Source organism: Armigeres subalbatus, chromosome 2, assembly GCF_024139115.2.
Source record: "Armigeres subalbatus isolate Guangzhou_Male chromosome 2, GZ_Asu_2, whole genome shotgun sequence".
NCBI lineage: Eukaryota > Metazoa > Arthropoda > Insecta > Diptera > Culicidae > Armigeres > Armigeres subalbatus.
The window spans coordinates 161,537,707-161,559,440 of NC_085140.1; the positions used below are offsets into that span (position 1 = coordinate 161,537,707).

The 21,734-nt window shown below is 38.9% G+C and overlaps 1 protein-coding gene across 2 annotated transcripts in view; it reads right to left on the bottom strand.

Annotated features, from left to right (window-relative positions):
* The window catches only part of LOC134211100 (potassium voltage-gated channel protein Shal), a 641,586-nt gene that overhangs the window by 52,489 nt on the left and 567,363 nt on the right, over window positions 1-21,734 (bottom strand). For both annotated transcript variants that reach the window (XM_062687713.1, XM_062687714.1), the window contains 3 exons: window positions 13,161-13,323; window positions 12,848-13,036; window positions 10,828-10,989 (listed from right to left, as the gene is read on the bottom strand). In XM_062687713.1, coding sequence (XP_062543697.1) covers window positions 10,828-10,989; window positions 12,848-13,036; window positions 13,161-13,323 — 514 coding nt within the window. The remainder of the gene's footprint in view (window positions 1-10,827; window positions 10,990-12,847; window positions 13,037-13,160; window positions 13,324-21,734) is intronic.

Sequence of the window (21,734 nt, forward strand, 5' to 3'; positions counted from 1 at the left end):
TCATTCACATATTTGTCTCTGTGTTGGCTATATGCGCATAACGACAGTATAGGTACATATAATAGCTAAACTAAACTAAACTAAACATCAAATATTTTAAACCACTAAAAAAATCAAATCAATCAAAATAACAGAAGTATTGTTTTGAAATATCTGAAAACAATTGATTGAGATGTCATCAACTTGCATGTAGAGACACTAAGTGCAAATAGTAATAACAATTGTGGAATGAGTCATTTGAATTGGTCAGCATATCAAAAATAAAAACTGCTAACTGCCATAAGACGAGTTAGTACGAGGAACTGAAGACGGCCTTACTGTTGAGGTCAAAATACGTATCTGAAAAGTTACAAACAAATGGTGGAATTAAATGGGATAGTAGTAGCTCGTCTCCTGCAGATATTCCACTCAAAAGTTTTTAATAATTTTCCTATGAAAACTGCTGTTAATTTGAACAATTTAAATTAGAGTGTAATTTTTTGACTAGTGGGTCGAAAATATTCAAACGTAGTATATAACAATTTCAACATATTTGTAGTTCACTGCCAAAATTTCAGCCTGATCGGTCATCGGGGAACAAAGTTACAGCTTGTCAAAGTTGACCATTTTGTATGAAAATCGCCCTCCGCTGCTAGTATTCGAAACACAGGTGTACGTACCCTCCCACTTTTTCTCCACTCCTAAAACATGCCAGGACCCCAACAAATGATCCAGCAAAGTTTATCAGACCCAAAGTTATGGAAATAAATTAAAAAAAAGATCATTTAGGAACCTGTTAGAGGTTTTTGCCAACTTTTGTATGGAGTGGAATCACTGTGCACCGGGGCGGGAATCGAACCCACACTCCATAGCCCATGCGATAAAATTATAATAAAAATATTATAAAATAAGAAATTTTCTCGAGCTGTAGAATAACACTTTGATGCATTTCCAATAATTCCACATATTTCACCTGATATCACTGTAATTAGCAGGCTGAACTTATCCTAACAACGAATATATAAGACGTTGTAATTTGAACTTTGAGTTTATGGTTCAATTCAGTTAGCATTGCGAGTAAATGTGTACACAGTTAAAAATTATGAAAATTTCACGCCATATTCATATTTGAACCCTTATTTTTATGTTCAATAACCTTTTGTTTTACATCTAACATTTTTTGATTGAAATCTAGAATGCAAGCTCCACAGTAACGGCAACCTGTAATATTGAAAGGCGATGGGAAAGTGAGTAGAATCGAATGGAGGCTCAAGAGAGGACAATGTTCGAGGTGGCTGAAGAATTCGTGTACTTGGGCTCACTGAGCTCCGATAACGATACCAGCGGAGAAATTCGGAAACGCATCATGACAGGAAATCGTACGTACTTTGGACTCCGCATTGCATAAAATTCGGCGTCGTAGCAAACTGGCTATTTACAAAACGCTAATAAGAAAAGTTAGTTCTCTACGAACACGAGACCTAAACAATGCTCGTGGAGGACCAACGTGCACTGGGAGTTTTCAAAAGGATCTATGGTGGGGTGCAGATGGCGGACGGTACGTGAAGGAGGCGAATGAACCACGAGTTCTATCTGCTGTTGGGAGAACCATCCATCGGTCACACCGCGAAAATCGGAAGACTGTGGTGGGCCGGACACGTTGCCAGAAAGTTGGACAGTAATCTGATGAAAATGGTTCTTGAAAGCGATCCGATAGAAACAAGAAGGCGAGGTGCGCTGCAAGCAAGATTGATCGATTACGATTTTCGGACCCTCCGCAGACTGCGTGGTGGGCGACGTGCAGCCATAGAACGAGCGTTTAGGCTCTTGAGGCATATAGCTCTTTAGGCCGCATAACTCTATCGGCTGTATGTCGGACAAATGACATTTTCGGCTAAACCGTTTTCAACCGTTTCAGCCAAACGTTCTATTCGATCAAATGGTATTCCACTCCACTATGTGATGTTCGAATAAATAATTTTCCATCGATTGACTTCCGGTCAGACAACCTCCTTTTTGAAAAAAAGTCCCGTTGATTGGATATTCCAGAAAATTCCCCGTGGAAATTCCGAAAAATTTCTCAAACAATTTGCAATGTTCTGAAAACTCAGATGTGAATATGTACATTATGTGGATATGTGGAAGATTTTTGATTTGAAAAATGTATTGGAGGTAACCACTTTCCCTTCGATGGGACTCACGACCCCCAGTACGCTAGACTGGTGCTACGAAGGACCTCCGTCGGCCTTTTCGCAACTTAGGGGAAAAAGGGGCAATATGCCCTAGCTAAGCAAAGACTGCTCTAATTTCTTAGTTGTATTCTTTTCATGGGTATTATTACCTCATGTAACAGTTCAACAATATAGCTAGCTGATGCTATTTGAAAATTGTAGAAAATCTCAATCGTATTGATGATATTCACATTTCAAAAAAGTGGTGATATTTCGTTGCCGGAAAACTCATGAGGCAAAACGCCTTCAAGCTGGCAGCTCTTGCTCGCATTACGCAACGGCGAGTCAGCATTCTAGTATAGATTGTGTGTGGAGACGCGTAGTACATTGTAGGTTAGTCCGCCTAGGGCGTTTTGCCTCACCAAAATGTTAGATGTTTCATCAAAATGTGGAAAATATCGGTTTTTCCAACCTTCCCATCTTTAATTATGGCACTTTTTTAGCAAAATCTACATAATTTAATATCTAGTTTCGTTACGGTCATACTAAAAAGGGTAAATATGACGGAATACTCAAAAGGCGTTTTGCCCCGGGGGAGGGGGTTTTGGGGCCTCTTCCCCTACCCGGTTTAATGCCCGGAATATAGGCAAAAGTCTCCCATTTAGGCCACGAACTAATGATTTATACTGTTTGGAGACCGTATGTTTATGATTGAAAATTCAAAAAAGTCTCCCATTTAGGCCAGGAACCTTTTTTTAGTATGAAAATATTCCTTCATCGTTAATAGGAATACTGTCTAATACATTTACGCTATCATGTTATTTATAATTCTCTCGATTTCAAAAAAGTGAAATAAATATTGTTTTTAAGTGTTCGGAAGGAATTCGGATGATTGAATATACCTTCTCAACAAAACAAAAATTATTATGAGTAATACCATCTGGCATCATTTTGTCGTGGACCGTGCATATTTTTGTTAACGTCACATTTTCTACCGTCCAGAAAGAAAATGAGAGATTAAGATGTCGAGAGATTGAGAGAAAATCGATTATGCCGGGAATTGAATTGAAGTATGTCGGAAAAGCAATCGCTGTGACTGAAATACGTGCCACACCTCGTTAATTTTAATCAAATAAAAGCTTTTTCAAACGATGTTTAGCAATAGCTATTTTTGCAGAATTTTTAAGCAGAAGTGAACCCCATTGCAGTATTACACGGCTACCAAAATTCAGGAAAAGTTGCTTCATGTCATAAACATTAATTAAATAATGCAATCGTACGCATGTTAGGCCGGGAATGGGGTAAGTAACCCTAGCAGATGCTTTGTTGCTCCTACATCTGACGTTTCGGTTAATTTATTTAACTTTCTTCAAAGGATTAGCCTAACATTTTGTAGAAGGTTATATAAATTAATCGAAACGTCGCGTCGGATATAGCAACAACGTATTTGCAACTTATTAAGACTGCTATCGCCGAAAGAAATTAGTATTACATAGTTAACCCTTATGTGAGTGACGGGGTACCCGGGTACCCATTCTGATATTGAAACTTAAATAACTTGTTGTAGGTAAGTTCAAAAACCTACCTACAACAAGTTATTTAACAAGTTGAAGCCAACCAGCCCCCACCTTGAGGGAAGTTAAGGATGCCATTCAACAGCTAAAGACCAATAAAGCAGCTGGTAAGGATGGTATCGGAGCTGAGCTCATCAAGATGGCCCCGGAAAAGCTGGCCACTTGCCTGCACAAACTGATAGTCAGAATCTGGGAAACCGAACAGCTACCGGAGGAGTTGAAGGAAGGGGTTATATGCCCCATCTACAAGAAAGGCGACAAACTGGAGTGTGAGAACTTTCGAGCGATCACCATCCTTAATGCCGCCTACAAAGTGATATCCAAGATCATCTTCCGTCGTCTGTCACCATTAGTAAACGAGTTCGTGGGAAGTTATCAAGCCGGCTTCGTTGACGGCCGCTCGACAACGGACCAGATCTTTACTGTACGGCAAATCCTTCAAAAATGCCGTGAATACCAGGACCCAACGCACCATCTGTTCGTTGATTTCAAGGCGGCATACGACAGTATAGACCGCTTAGAGCTATGGAAAATTATGGACGATCCCTGGGAAGCTTACCAGACTGATCAAAGCAACAGTGGATGGTGTGCAAAACTGTGTGAAGATTTCGGGCGAACACTCCAGTTCGTTCGAATCGCGCCGGGGACTAAGACAAGGTGATGGACTTTCGTGCCTGTTGTTCAACATTGCGCTAGGAGGTGTCATACGGAGAGCCGGGTGGAACAGCCGGGGTACGATTTTCAACAGATCCAGTCAATTTATTTGCTTCGCGGATGACATGGACATTGTTGGCCGAACATTTGCAAAGGTGGCAGAACTGTACACCCGCCTGAAACGTGAAGCAACAAAAGTTGGACTGGTGGTGAATGCGTCAAAGACAAAGTACATGCTTGTGGGCGGAACAGAGCGCGACAGGGCCCGCCTGGGAAGCAGTGTTACGATAGACGGAAATACCTTCGAGGTGGTCGAGGAATTCGTCTACCTCGGTTCCTTGCTAACGGCTGACAACAACGTTGGTCGTGAATTACGAAGGCGCATCATCTGTGGAAGTCGGGCCTACTACGGGCTCCGAAAGAAACTGCGGTCGAAAAAGCTTCGACACCGCACCAACTGTGTCATGTACAAGAAGCTTGGAAGACAGGTTGTCTTCTACGGACATGAAACATGGACAACGCTCGAGGAGGACTTGCAAGCACTCAGGTATTCGAGAGACGGGTGCTTAGGACCATCTTTGGCGGTGTGCAAGAAGACGGTGTGTGGCGGCAAAGAATGAACCATGAGCTCGCCCAACTCTACGGCGAACCCAGTATCCAGAAGGTAGCTAAAGCCGGAAGGGTACGATGGGCAGGACATGTTGCAAGAATGCCGGACAGCAACCCTGCAAAGATGGTGTTCGCTTCCGATCCGGCAGGTACGAGACGGCGTGGAGCGCAGCGAGCGAGATGGGCAGACCAGGTGCAGAACGACTTGGCGAGCGTGGGGCGTATCCGAGGATGGAGAGATGCGGCCTCGAACCGTGTATTGTGGCGTCAAATTGTTGATTCAGTGTTATCTGTTTAGATGTTAACTAAATAAATGAAAAGAAGGTAAGTTCAAATACTATGAAACTTTCTGACATCTCGTGGAATGTTGAGACGAAGCGACGGGCAAAGTTTGAGGTCTAGGTTCCTATTAGAGCGCTTATTAGGGGTCGAAAACTATTTATACCCCTTAAACGGGTGACGGGGTACCGGGTACCCAACCATATAACAGTGGGCCTGTATATTTATATAAGTGTTTGATTATATGAATCTTTGCGTATGTCACTGGGACAAAGGGTGCTCAAGTGCATGTATGTATTTTTGGAGGTGTGTGTGTTGAAGGCCACCGGGATCCAGAACACCCGACGAGATTTTTTTAGAATTATTTTCTACCGAACCCTGACTATAAAATTGATGCTTTGACCTACATACGGACCATTGTGTCCACTGGGTGGTCCCCCGGAAGATCCAGAATATCCGTAAAAATGGTCAACTCGTAAAATCCATCGTACAGCGACGGGATTTTTTTAGAATTATTTTCTGCCGAACCCTGAGTATGGAATTGATGCTTCGACCTACATACGGACCATTGTGTCCACTGGGTGGTCCCCCGGAAGATCCAGAACATCCGTGAAAATAGTCAATTCGTAAATTCCATCGTACAGCGACGAGATTTTTTTTAGAATTATTTTGTGCCGAGCCCTGACTATGAAATTGATGCTTTGTCCCACATATGGCCCATTGTGTCCACTGGGTGGTCCCCAGGAAGATCCAGAACATCCGTGAAAATGGTCAATTCGCTAATTCCACTGAAAGCAACGGGGTTTTTTAAGAACTATTTTCTGCCGAACCCTGAGTATGGATTTGATGCTTATTGACCATTGTGTCCACTGGGGCGTCCCCAGAAGATCCGGAATATCCTTAAAAATGGTCAACTCGTAAAATCCATCGCACAGCGACGAGATTTTTTTAGAATTATTTTCTTAGAAGCATTTTTTTCCGAATCCTGAACATAGAATTGATGTTTTCATTCACATACGGACCATTGTGTTCACTGGTTGGTCCCCTGAAAGATCCGGAACATCCGTAAAAATGATCAATTCGAATATTCCATAGTAAATCGACGGGATTTTTTAGAACCATTTTCTGCCGAACCCTGAGCATGGAATTGATGCTTTGACCCACATACGGACCATTGTGTCCACTGGGTTGTCCCCTGGAATATCCGGAACATCCATAGGAATGGTCAATTAGTAAATTTCATCGTGATGCGTAAGGTTTTTATTTTAAACCATTTGTTGTCAAACCTTGAGCATAAAATTAATGCTTTGACCCACAAACGGACAATTGTGTCTTTTGGGAGGTCCCCTGGAAAAACCGGATTTCCCTTAAAAATGGTCAATACGCGAACTGAAGCGACGTCATTTTCATAAAACCAATTTTTTTCGAACTATATGCGTCAAAGCATCAATTTCATACTTAGGGTTCGGCAGAAAATGGTTCTAAAAAAATCCCACCGCTCCAGAAGGAAAAAATCGAATTGACCATTTTTAAGGATGTTCCGGATCTTCCAGGGGACCACCCAGTGGACAGAATGTTACAAATGTGGGTCAAAGCTTCGATTCCATGCTCAGGGAACGACAGAAAATGGTTTTAAAAAAATCCCGTTGTTTTACGATGGATTTTACGAATTGACCATTTTTACGGATGTTCCGGATCTTCCTGGGGTTACCAGTGGCCTCTGAATACACACACTTCTCTGAAACCACACTCACACACATGCGCATACATAGACACAGCGATACACACCAACATACACACATACAAACACCCACAGACACATAAATGCCCATTGTAAGGCGGTTGGGTACCCCGTCACCCATCTACGGTGGGAAAAATCGTCACTCACATAAGGGTTAAAAAAAATCTTGGAAATTTAGAACAATTTCTTTAACAATTCCAAAAAAGAAATCTGTTGAATTACTGTATATTTTTTTGGAGCTACCGGAGAATTTCTCGTGTAAATTTTATTGAGTTTCCTGCGAAATTTGTCCCATGAATTTGCAAAGGAATTTCCGAAGTATATTTGTTGAAACTTTGGAACAATTCCCGTAGAAGTTTAAAACAATTCCTCGTAGACATTTTTGCCACGGAAATTCCAAAAAAAATACGAGGTTATTTTTATCAAAAATTCCGTACATTCATTTGGAAATATCAATCAATTTTCTTTGGAAACTCCCATCAGATCTCTCTGAGTTGTTCCAACGAATCTCCCATTGAAATTTATACGAAATTAGACTTACAGTAATATTTAACAGATTTTCCCGTCAATGTCTTCAAAATATTCGGAAAAGCCATAAAACAATCTTTGGGATCCGAAGACAATCAACAATTTTCCACGCCGATTCACGCTTTCGCCACCGCCGGTTTTCGCCGAAAAGGTCCCCGCCGCTGACCAAAGTTATGACATTTTTGAACCGGTGTACACCTATAACTCTATTTTTTAGAATATAATATTTTTACTAACGATATAAAACAAATACATGATAAAATCGATTATTCAAAGTTATTCGGAAAATCAAACATCCGTGAGTAATGAATCAATCAAAGTTTTTCTTTGATAGAGTTGGCCTATTGGTCAATATATGATGAGTGAAACCCCCATCAAAAAATAAATATAATCCATTAGGCCCCATAACAGCCATAACTTTGGATATTGCACTAATAAAATCATAAGATTGAAAATTAATGGATTGTTGTTCCAAAAAACAAAAAACTTTTGCCAGCGATAAAAGTTCTCTGGAAAGCACGTTCTTGCAAAATGTCAAATTATAAATGCATGATAATTCTTTATACAAATATTAGAATGTAGGAGAACAGACGGCTTTGGCAGGTTTTGTTCTATTATTGGCAGGGGGGTTTTTGTCGACCGAATTTTATGAAATTTGTCCACAATATTCTTTGATGTGCAAAGAATATTTGGGCCAAATTTGAGCATAATCAGTTATAAAAAACCCATCTGCCAATAATAGAACAAAACCTGCCAAAGCTGTCATAACCCCTACTTGTGGTCATAATAATTGGTTTAGATAAAAAAATTCCGATATAAAAAAATATAGCTTTCGAATCTACGGATAATTGCACTCGGTTGTAGCTTATTTAAATATTAGGCCAACACTTGCTAAATCAAAATTGGCTCCTTCTGAGCGCATTTTTATTTAACTCGTGAAATGGAATGCAGAATAAAAAAGCAGCAAAAATGACCACCAAAAACTGGAGCCTCATTGTGCATCTCCTTTCGATAGTCCTTTCGTATGACAGTTTGCATTCTTTGCTCGTTTCGAGTCGAGGTGCACAATGCCACCCCTGGTTTGTCAATACTAAAAGTTCGTAAAGTTACTAGACTTTTAAACTAAAAGTGAACTCAAATAAACAGAGCCAAAGGAGTGAACTCAAATAAGGTGCCAAAAAATTACTAAATATAGGCCCAGATTTTTTACACAGTTCAGCCGATTAAAATTTAAAAAATCTAGGTGTACCTTTTTCTACTACGAATGGAAACCGTTAAGAAACGGCACCTAAAATCCGTTTACTGGATTTAACTTCTTTAGGCTTTCAGGGTTCTCATGGCCCTCAATCGCTCGCTTACGTTGACAAGAACAAGTATGTCCTTTTCGCTAGGGTAAGATTTTTTCTTGTATTCGCCTTTGCCGAAGGTAGAAATTGTTAGTTTACAAGTCAGTCATTCTTTTAATTTAATCTTAATTCGTGAAATAGTAAGATTTCGAATTTAGAACTGTAGTTTGGTTGTCAATATTGGAAAATTAATACTTATTTGGAATTATGGATTGCCCTTTCCAGTTTTATTCAAATTGTTATATACTTCCTAAATTTGAAGCTGAAATGCAATCACTAAACAACATTTATTGTCGACACTTAATTCGACACCCACGGGGTTTTCATCCATGAGCTAACATCTGAATGTGAACGATTGAACCCGCCAATGCCAACACATAGTGCACATAATTTTAATTATGTTCATCAGTTTACTCAAACATTCCTTTGCTCCAAAGAAAATCATAATTATTTTACAAGCGCAGTTACTTTCCTTTGAAGTATTCAAATATTACCATCGTCATATCTGTGTCTACAAATGTTTTCATGGTATTCACCCTTTGAAACACACAATTCCAGTTATTTTAGAAATCTAACCACTAGTTGAGAAAATATGTGCATTCCTGGCGGAGCGATAGTGGGCGTTGATGGTGGTGGAGGTGGTGGTGATGGTGGTTCCAGCAAACCAACCCGCATGTCGAGCTGAAACCGTACCGACGACGCGAAGTGAGCAAAAGCCAGCTAATTACACTCTAACACTGAGGCGTACGTACACTTGACACATTAAGTCTACCTTCTATTTTGTTCCTCTCTTGGCAAACCTATATATTAATACGTCGTGTGTAGAGCTTATACGACTAGTCTGCTTATCCTGCTTCACTATATTTATATACCATGTTTGGGAAAACACCGACACCAACAAGGAAATATGAGGATACTTGAACAGGGATAGTGCAACCAACCATGGCCGGAGCTAACGGAGAGTGGTGGATGCAATCGCCGCATATCTTACTGTTGCCTCAGGTGCAATAAATAGATCGAAATTATTTCAACTTGAATTTTTAAATTAAAAGTAGAGAATCATCCGAAATAATGAATAAATTGTTTAAATTCTAAATTACAGTTTTTTCAATGCGATGTTCATGTTCACTCGGTTTTGCAAGTTTTAAGGCTTAGCTTTGACAAATTATATATAGTACCAGAAACAATAAAGAAACTAATGATTTCAAGGGCAGTTAATTACAATGTGTACTAAAAATTTGTTTAAAACCTATAAAATAAGTGAATGTTAGATTTTTGATTCTGGTACAAATCAAAAAAGGTTATCTAGATTTTAAAACAATTTCGATCCCATTTTTCGCCCCGAATGAAACAGTAGTCATGCGGCGCAGTAGTAGGGGACGAGTGAGACCACAATTCAGTAACGAACAGTTGAAATAAGCACAGAAGTACACATCCATGTAATGGTGCATGTTGGTGATTACAGCTCTAGTGGTTTCGGTTTTCCCGTGTTTTTTCTCCGCGTGCTAGGAAGAAGGAATAAGTCCTCGTACTGGGACAATTTCCAAATCCGATTAACATCCCCGCCGGTCTAGGCCCGGAAGTACGAGCAAGTAGATTTCAAACCTGCTCAGCCCTGACTGTGCAGTGCGATTACGATTAATGTGGTGGTCTTTTTTATGCTTTGCTCAGTGATGCTCAATTCCGGCGGGATTGTTTTTCCTTTCCTCGGGGTAATTAATTTTCGGTTTCGGTGGATTTCATTGTGAGCCTTTGCTATCTCTCGGCTATCAGAACGAATGGCAAGTGGGAATAAAAAGTATGCCAACTTCACATTGGCCCCGTTAAAGTTTCCTTTTTTAATTTATTCCCGATGTCTGTAGCTGGTATATATTGTGTTGGTTTTTGGGGTTAAAGATTTTCTCTTTTAAAGTACGCTATAAAACCTAGAGGATGGCATGGTTTACCTGATATCGCTGGGAACAGCACCGACCGCAGCAGGACTGCAGCAGCCCGGTAGCCCCGGTGGTTGTGTTTGCCGAGTGGGATGGGCTGGCCATCGGTGACGGCGATCCGGGCCGTTTGGTTTGGCCATTGTACTGCGTCTCTAGCTCGACAAACTCCCGGTCCTGATTGAAATATAGAATGAGCACAAATTATAAGAGAGGTCTTGTCGGTTGCTTTACAGAACATGGTTCAAGCTTTAGAGGATGGTGAAGGAAGCGAAAGAATGAAATCATTTTAAAGCTACACCAGGGATATGAAGTGAGGAAGAAGAAAGTTACGCCGTAGAGTATAGATACATGAGCGAGAATATTGAACGTGAGGTAATGTTTGATTATGTGCACATGGGATTTGCTTCGAAGTCATACGAGTCAAATGGAGACTATGTATTTTTTTTCGAGGATTATGGTCGAATGTAAGTGACATCTAATGCACTATTTGTACACCCAACCAGAGGATGGCAGATTTTAATACAGTTCTGCATATGAATCTTACAGAAACTGTATAATAATTGGGAAACTGTATAATAATTGTATATGTCCAGATTTTATACAATAATTGTCAGATTTGTTTTTTGGGTGTATCTAAATATTAGTGTCTTCTAATCTAATATGTTTGACTCTAATAAAATCAATTTCGAAAACTGTCATAAAGCCAAATATATTGGTCAAAGACTTGTCTTACGCATACCCTAAATAAAACTTAGTAGTTTTAATTGAGTTTATAATGGTATTGTACAAGAACACAATGTTTATGTTGAACTTCGTGAACTATGGTCAATCGAATGGCTAAAAACAGATGTTTTTGTTCCATGTTCCCCAAATATTTTAAGCAAAGAAAACAATAAACACAATTTTCCCAACTGGGCATTCGCATATTTAAGATTTTGTTGTTTATTGGTCAAATTTCACTTTTGAAAATGAAACAGATAATAAAAATCATGCAATCTATATCCTTTAACTTCCGGTAAATTAAAATGGTATAAATGCAAATACACAACGAATGGTGCAATGACCACGATTTGATACAGAATAGCTTTCAATACTTGACCACAAAGTTGAAAAGCAACACTTGTCATAAGACGAGTTTGTACAATCCCATTAAATTCCACCACTTGATTGTACCTTGACAGATACGTAGTTCGACCTCAACAGTAAGGTCGTCTTTAGTGTCTCTGGAAAGCAAGCCAAAGTTCCAGTTGAATATAGAACCTTCATGAAGAAGAACTGATCGTAAGGAACCGATTGCAGCAACTTGAAGCAAAATATTTATTGTATTTAAAAGTTATGTAAAATGTTAGTTTGGCCGTAAAAATGGCCCACAGTGTAGTAGCAGCCATGCTGGTAGAAAAAAATAATTTTATATCGGCGTAAATCTTTTGCAAAATCTATTGTCATTATAGTAATAATCGCTGCATTTCAAGATGATTTCCAAAATTTGAAGCACGAGAAATGTTTCCTTGGAAATCGGAATGTCACCAGAAAAAAGGCAGCATATCGATTTATTATTTACACTAATTAATTGGCCGTAAATCACAGTATTACGACGGCGCACTTGAACAAACTGATTTTCTTCTCTGGAAAATATATTATGATTAACTGTACATGTCAAAACAAGCTAAGCAAGGATAACCTAAAAATAGTGCATGAGAAGTGAGCATCATCTATTTGCATTAGGACTCTAAGCCGTTAATTAGCATAAATCCCAAGAGTTAGTAACATGTCCTATACAACTGGTGATATATGGAGATGAGGTGTTGACAAATGAACTTAGTTGCATCAGAAACCACTGCCATAGCATGGTGAATAGTGAAGTGAGAAGTTAGTAATTAGACTTGACATGAACACCCGGAGGGCTTAATCAATTTTAATGAGTGAGCGGAAAGACAGTTTTTGTTGCACAACTTTCATGAAAAAGACGAACGACAAAGAGAGCGACAATTTGAGATGAGTGATTTGAGTTCTGATCCAGGGTGATAGCTACCGTAGTTTTCTCTAAACATCTTAACAGATGGTGATGCTGTAGCTCGAAGATGTCTTCATCGTTGTAGTTGTCGTCCAGTTCGATGCCAGACTCCTGCGCCGCTAGCCGCGATTCGGCAGCCTTCTTCTTGCTCGCGAACGCTGCACTAGCGCCCGCTTTCGCTATTCGTATTCGTGCGAGACGTGCTTTCTACAAGAGGGACAAAAAAAGGGACGCCAAATTAAACAGGGCTCCCGGGGAGTACTTACGTCGATTTGTAGTCGACAATGTCGGCCGGTCCATGGGAATGGATGACCGCCAGTCGGATGCCTACCCGCTGTGCTTTCCGCTTGTCCGCCCGCTGGTTCTGGTGGTAGATGCGGCTGAAGTTGGACACGATTACAGGTACGGGTAGCGCGATGACCAACACACCGCTCAGGGAACAGACACCTCCCACGATCTTACCGGCTATTGTCTCTGGCACCATATCACCGTAACTGTGGACAGAGGGGAAAACGTGGAAAATCATCAAATTAATGCAACCGAATCATACATTATTCCAGCGATAATATCCAACCGCTAAAAAATTGAGTAATCTATCGTCGACGAAATCAGCACGTACTCATCAGCCGTACCATCATGGACCATTTCCAGCCATGATGGCATCGTTCCCACGCCGTACAGCCCCTCCAATTTGGCAACTAATTATTAATTAAAACATTTCAATCATCGACTGCGTTGAGCCGCAACGTGTGAACCAATGTGCGAGCCGTCAGTTGGCTGAGTGGATTGAGAGGACTTCGAAAATATAATGTGCGATATTTTTTCTGCATTGCTCACCGACAAGGCAGATTTACAGCTTTCGCAACAGGGTTACGAGGGAGGCGTTTTGTGCGGAAAATGTAAGCAATATAGCTTAATAGGTATGCGGGTATGATGCATTATTTATTGTAAAATTCTAAGCCATGAAAACTTTGTTTTTAATATACTGAAAATTTTCCAAAGCCAAGTACATCTATCTCTTCACGGCTTATCGAACTATGCAATTTGGCACGGAAATATGGAATCTGATTGTTCTCTGCAGCAACACAATTAATTGGCAAGTATGATCATGTGGAGTAAATTAGACTGTAAAATTTTGGTACAGATTCCTCAAATTAAAGTCCATTTTTCGTCATTGCAAACAGTAGCGTGTCTCGTTGCAAAACTCTATTGTTTTCAGCACTCGTAGTATTTATTCATGTGGGGATGTAATGCCAATAAGAAGAAGAGAAGAAGTATTTATTCAACGAGGCTTGCTTGCTTTGATACACGTACAACTCGTGCTAAAAAAATCATCTTTTTGCAACTTGTTGCGCAAACTACTATTAAACGATTCTTTCTATTTATGATACTTTTTTGCATCTCGCAACTCCTAAATTCATTACCATTGAGAGTTCCAAATTACAATTGACAAACGTACGTACGTTATGAAGTCTACACTCTGGTTGTCCTAAGAGTGGCTTTAGTATGTAATACAAGTTAGGTTTCAAATACAATTCAAAACCTCGATATTCACAATTTTCTTACTCTTAAACAGCGTAAATCTTCACAGGATTTGCATTCCTAAACATTTTCTTCCTTCAGAAACTACACTGCAATATGAAAATCAAAATTTCAGCAAAGGATGATATTCTGTTACCGTTCTTCCATGAGAAAGGATTTGTAAATCGAATCATACGAAAATGGTCTGACATTGACCACCACATCTTATTGACATCTGAAAATGTTTTTGCCTTTCACCTATACTAAGTCAATACCAAATTTTTAAAACGACTTATCTGCTTTTGTAAACGAGGATTCAAATGTCAAATTGGCAGATCTGATAGAATTCACACGCAAACCAATACAATCATAAACGTTCACCTACCATGGTGTTGGTTTGCGTGGGAGTTCTATCAAATTCTTCAAATCGACGTTTGAATCTTTGTTTACAAAAGCAGATAAGTCGTTTTGAAAATTTGGTATTGAAGTATACGTAAAGGCTTATGTTCGCTCCAAAATCAAACTTTTTTTTTACTTATTAAATTAGTTTCATAGGTTGACCGATCAGCAGAATTATATAATTGAGCAATGTGATGGATCACCTGAGAAAAGTTTGAGGGTAGGATAGGATAACTAATTTTAGCGTTTTGAATTCGTTGATTTTGGTTTCTCAGAAACGTTTTTGAAGTTGACATCAATCGTTTCTAGAAATGGCATCAATTTGAGATCTATTTCTGCTGTCGGTGAGATAAGACCAAATTCGAATTGCTTTTGATTCCACAATAGCTGTAATAGCTATAATAATAAAATAAGTAATCCGTTCAATGTCATACCGTACAATGAAGAAATCCACACGAAACATGCAAGTTTCAAATGAATAATAAATCATGAAGATAAAAAAATGGAAGAGAATTTTGGGTTTTAATTTGATGTTATCATCAAAACAGATTTTATTCGTATGACCATTTTTAGTAAACATATTTCAGCGAATAAATGATTAAAAAACAATAACGGTGATACTTTTTGCCTTTCGCGTAAACTAAGTATACGCAAAGGCTATAGAACCACTCGAAAACCGAACTATTGATAGAAGGCTCAGAGACCCATAGTGTAATATACCAATCGACTCAGCTCGACGAATTGAGATGATGTCTGTATGTGTATATGCATGTATGTATGTGTGTGTGTACAAAAAAATGTGAGACACACTTTTTTGTACTTAGCCTTGTTCGATTGAAAATTGGCATAATCGATCATTGAGTTCCGGAGTTATTTCAAAAACATTATTTTTGCCCATTTTCCCCTTGGGAAAAAAATCAAAAACGAAAAAAAAAAATTCAAGAGTTGCTGCAATGGATTCAAATGAACGCAAATAAATGTTAATTGATGGCAATAACTGAATCTATCTCCCTAAAGTGCAATTTTGACCACTCTTATGTGCTTTTTTTGTCACGAGAAAGGCACCAGCACCACAAGGTGGTTTATTCTGAGATTTTTAATTTATAAATAAGAGTTATTAATTTACTATCAATTAGTAGAAAGGAAGGATCAATAAAACGTTATGTTTGCTATTTGGAAGCCTCAGAATCATTTATCAATGAGCAGGCACCATTGATTCTGTATCAATTTCTCTAAATGATGTGACAGTGTTTTTGACGTGGGACAGCTTAGTGTTCGATTACTGATATGGGGTACATTTCAGACTTTGGAAAATTGAGACAGTTACGAAATTATTATAGGTTTTGGAAGCTAATAAGTTGATAATTTTTCAACGAATTTTCATGATTTTGTAATCAATCGATTGCAAGATTAAAAATCTCCATTGATGTCTAATAATTTTCAATAGTAATCTGTAAATCAGTCAATTATCGCATGCTTTCATTCAGTATACTTGGTCTATTCGTATCATTTATGGCGTAGGCTCATTTGCGGAATGGATTTTTGGGTAAATAGTATGGGATAATAGTCTTCAATACACTTGCAAAGCTGAATGACGCAACAGAGAAAATCACATTCACAGTTCGTGCGGTCGATCATTGAGTTTTTGTACATCGATATGGCTATGCAACTGAGAATCAGATCTCAGGAAGATGTTGAAACCCCCCATCCCCTTATAATGGATCCATACAATTCTCGCTTAACTTTTGAAAAGGACCTAAGTAACATTTTTCCATGAATTAATTTGAATAGCGCAATCAACAGGAAAACATGAAAGCTTTTGATTGCAGTACTCAAATTCAGGGCTGTGCACCATCACCATCAACACCTTTTAACACCCTGATATAGACACGCTTATTCTTCTGCATTTCACACTCTCCTCAACCATCATAGTGGCACAAAACTGTTTATTGTGACATGCCTATTGAAAAGATCGGATTTGCTTCTTCCATCATTCTCCAAAATATAAAAGAGTGGCACGATACCGGACCATCATTTCACTTGCCTTCGAAAAGATACTCATCACCATCAATTTGCAGTTGTATTGCCATTGGGCCGTGCACACATATAAAGCTAATCGTGTGAAAATTAATGCAAAGCATAGAACACAATGGGTCGTATGAATAAAAATTAGCAAAACTCAACGCTTGTAGTATCTACTCAAAAATAAAGTCCACATAGAAAACTACATGTTTGATATGAATAAAAACATTTTCGAACTTATGGCATATGCTACATTCGAACTTAGCCGTTACTATACAGTTTACTACCATTTACTACACAGAGAAACGTCAAAACAAAATAGAGCCCATGATGACGATGATGATTTCATCATTTTTTTGCGGCTAATCAACAAAAGGCATGTCTGTTTTGTTTGTTTTCCCTAAATTGGACTTCTATTTTCAAGAACAAAACCGATTCGCTTCGATTCTGATAAATAATCTGCATTTAAAACATGAGTAGCAACGTCTTGGGCAGACTACAAGAAATCAGTAGTAAAATCTTGTTTTACTCATACCGAATCAAATGTTTGTAGTATGTTTGAAATGTGTAGTGTAGTAAAGTTTGTTTTATTCATACGAACATGTTCCACAAGTGACGTTTACTACTGAAAATGTAGTAAAGTTGAACTTACTACTTTTTATTCATACGACCCAATATCTTGTGCAGCGGGTATACACATTGTCGCATGTTCTTCATCAGCACGAGCGTCGTTCTATTTGGTTGGCTCTTTGTGCAATGATGGTTAGCCATATAGAAAAAGTATCATTGTAAGTTTTCTATGAATGTACAAAGAGTATCCTGACATTGTACAGCCCTGCTCAAATTAATTCAAGAAAAAAATGTTACTTAGGTCCTTTTGAAAAGTTAAGCGAGAATTCTGCTTTTTTAAAACAACCTCCCGGAATCCAGAACTAAATTCACTCGCGTTTGCAAGGGCGCACCACTCAATACGCAAGCAACGTACAACTGCCATTTTCATTACTTCAGCTTTACTGCGTCAGTTTGTGACAGTTTTGCGTTGCTTCCGTTTTGAATGGCGAGTCAGGGCAAACGATCGCGCGGTTATCAAAATGTCCGGTTGTGCTGTGCGGGCGAGTAAATTAATAAGAAAGTAAAACCATCAGTGCGGGTTTGTTCGTGTTTCGTATTGGACACAGAAAGACCGCGCAGGAGTTCGTGATTGTTCATATTGCGTATTGGACGCGGAATCGTGATCCGCGTTATTTTGTTCTGGTGAGTGCTGTCAAAAAGCTCATCAATTTATGCGTGATCGAACACGATTTGGATGGGTAGAACGGTCTCGAGACTCGTTATTTTTGTTATTTTGTTCTGCTTTGTGCGGTGACTCCTCGGCGAGTATCACGTCAACATATTCCTACCCATTACTTAATTGACCAGCATTCGGACACGGCCGGCGCCGGTATTGCTTATTTTTCTGTCACCAGTTCTTACACATTAAAGGTGATATTAGTCCCAAATATTATCTGTTGTTTCTCAGATATAACTGGCCTGGCAATAACGGAGTATCAACCGTGGGCGGTCAATCGTGCTCATGCTTCCGTTTTGAATGGCGTACCCTTGAAAACGCGAGTGCATTTAGTTTTGGATTCCAGGAGGTTTGTGCTTAAAACGCTTTCTTCGTTCAAAAGTGGGGGTGACATATACTGCATATCTCTATGACGTAAAATAAAGTCACTGCAACACGATCATCCATAACAAATCCTGTTCGATAGATAATTTATTCAAACCTAGAAATATGCTAACACGGTGCTTTATAAAAACTTACCAATCAATCTTCCATGCGTTCCAGTCAAGAACAAGAAATGACATTTTTTGTTGTCGTTTTTTATAGCAGAAGCTTTTTCGATTTAGTACCCTTCTCCAAATTCTTCTTATCCCGATGGACCCTTTAATATCGAAACATATCCCCCCCAAGGTAGAAGTATAGTCAGATTTTCTGGATATGATACACTGCGCGGCCTTTGTAGTATTCTCAAATGGGTACTTGCACAAAACTACACGCGGCGAATGACTGTCGAAAGGTACGGCCGCGCCAAACGCCACCGCAATGCTATTCACCCATGAGAATCAAGTAAACGGGGTGCAGAAAGCGCGGCGGTACCTTTCATGAAGGGTTCGCCGCGTGCAATTTTGAGAAAATCAGGCAATACCTACATTAAAGACGAACGTACAGATTTGAGTTCCAGTAGGATATGGCCAGTATGAATTGGTTTTATATAAAAGTTGATTTCTATAGCAAGCAGAGGGTAATTTTTGTTGACGATAAAAAATAGAAGTACCTGCTTTCTGCCAAACTTCCATATCATTGTAAAATGCTTTCAACGTTGTGGGGTTTGAGTCAGTTACCATCAGCGTGTGATTATACATTAACACCTCAGCGTGTCGATCAGTGCGCAGCAAGTCATGACTCGGCCTCTTCTGGTCAGACCTCCGTGGCGTGCATACGCACCCACGGAGAGCTGCTGTCATAACGATTCGCTCCGGCCATTTGGGGCTTCACAAATGTCACCCAAAAGGAAAATACCGTGAAGGGCCAAAATCCGTATAGCACCGAAATCCATCCACCCCGTGAAATAACAATAAATTAAATGGAGATTGAGGTAGGGGGAATGACGGCTTTGGCAGGTTTTGTTCTATTATTGTCAGGGGTTTTTTTTATGACTGATTATGTTCAAATTTGGCCTAAACATTCTTTGCAAATCAAAGAATATTGTGGCCAAATTTCATAAAATTTGGTCGACAAAGACCCCCCGACAATAATGTAACAAAACCTACCAAAGCCGTCTTTCCCCCTATTTATTTTATAAATAATTTATCTCATCCTATCGTTATACTTGACAGTAAGCTTTTCAACCATTGAAATGGAAAGTAGGCTTTGGAATTAAAATAACCAAAACTAAAAACAAATTGCTTCCCAGCAAACGCGGACTTTCAGGTGTTTGCGTGTTATGGTCAACACGTACCAAAAGTTACTGTTTTTAAATGCAAATTGCAATAAAAACAATTAGAACAGTGGGATATACATCGAAGGGATGGCTTCTCAACGTGCGTATTGAAGTGTTTAAAGTGATAGTTTAGCAAATCGGTCTGTTTTTGTTTGAATATTTAGTCAGGAAATAGCTGTACGGGTTTTGATCCTTTGATTAGAAATTCGTTCACGGTGGTTTGATTCAGGTGGTGTTAGTTTTGTTCATCATTTTATCAAGTTTCTCGTAGTTTTCAATGCCATAAAGTGGAACACTTTGCGATGCAGTAATAACGAAGAAGGGTTTATTTGCATTCGATTCGAATTTTCTAGAGACGTTAACATATGCTGAAGTGCTTAAGTGAACGGATTTCGATGCCCCCCGTCAATAAAAGAGTCCTATAGTTGCTTGAGGATATCCTTCAACAAATGTACGTATGAATCGCCCTTACATAGTCGTAACTAATGAACGTTCCATTCCCCCCAGGCCCAAGGCTACACCTCAGAAAGTTTCCTTATTTTTTAATGTTCAGCGGTTGAATCAGTTGCCTCTGGATGGAAGATAACGGATACTTTCCTGGATGGAAAATTTACCATTTGAAAAAAGAATCATTGTGTGGTGGATAGCGTGTCATACGATATATTATCCTTCGATGGGATCTATACCATTTCGTCGAAAGACATTTTTTTTAAATTTTCGTCCGTTCCGTCGAAAGGATATTTGATAATAAGAAACTTATGTCAATAATAATAAAAAAAAAATGATTACATGATTGATAAAACATCAAATGATGAAAATGAGGAACAAACATCAAGCTTAATTGTCTATTCTTGAAAATGTTCGCATATGAGTCCCATTATCAATGGAAAAGGGATTCATATGCGGTTATTTTCCATACGTAAGAAGAAGAAAACATATAGTTGTTTTTCATTCAAAAATTAGACTGAAACGCCAAATAAATCATCGAAAATTACATCGAAAACAGTCGACATCATCAAAACTAATTATAGTATACATAAAGAGTGAAAGAAAGAGTTTCATTGAAAAGAATAAGAAAAGCATTTCCATTCGATCAAATAACCCTTCAACTAAACATCTTTTCGACGAAATGCCATTTTACCAAGTGTCATTCGACTACATGTCAAACAACAAAATGTTCCAATGCCGACTACGATGTATTAGCAAAATAACATCGATATCATTGGTTTTTGTGTTTGTGCCGAAAAGCAGAATAGAGGGTATTTCACCATCAGTACCTACTATTCTGCTATTACGGTAGGTTTTCAGTTTTTTCTATAGTCCACAAAGGTCTCCAGAAGTTTCCGTTTGCTCATTAGCTTCTCTATTCGTTTCTTTCACTGCTGATTCAAATTCAACCAAAAATCTATAACACCAAATTACCTATTACCGACTGAAATTATGAAAAATTTCAACATTCTACTAAATTTCCATTCGACTAAATGTTCTTTCCACTGAATGACTTTTCGAATGAAAATGTGCTTTCGTCTAAATATCCTTTCGACTAAATGTTCTATCGACCAAATGAAATGTCGATGCCGGTAACATAAGAAGATGCAAAAAGACCGTCACTGAACACACGCCTTCTCCGGGGATCAATTTCGTCTCAGCGAGTCCGTTGATTGCGAATATTGCGTTGCATGTTCTAACGTTAGCCTTTCCAACTCGCTTTCCAAAAAGTTTACTTTTTTGTATTGTCTCTGTTTAACTGTTCCGTAGAGCTCCGTAACTTTGGTCATCCGAAAGATGCTCCCAGTCAAACCACACCCCGAGCAGGATGATACAACACACCGTCCCTGACGCCGAATGCCTATCCTTCCATCTCTCTATTACTAAAATAAAAATAAGATGATATTGATTGTGAATATTAAAAAAGAAACGTAGCTTCGTAAAGTGTTATATGTACACGCCTGAGCCTACCAAATGAACTTGAAAAA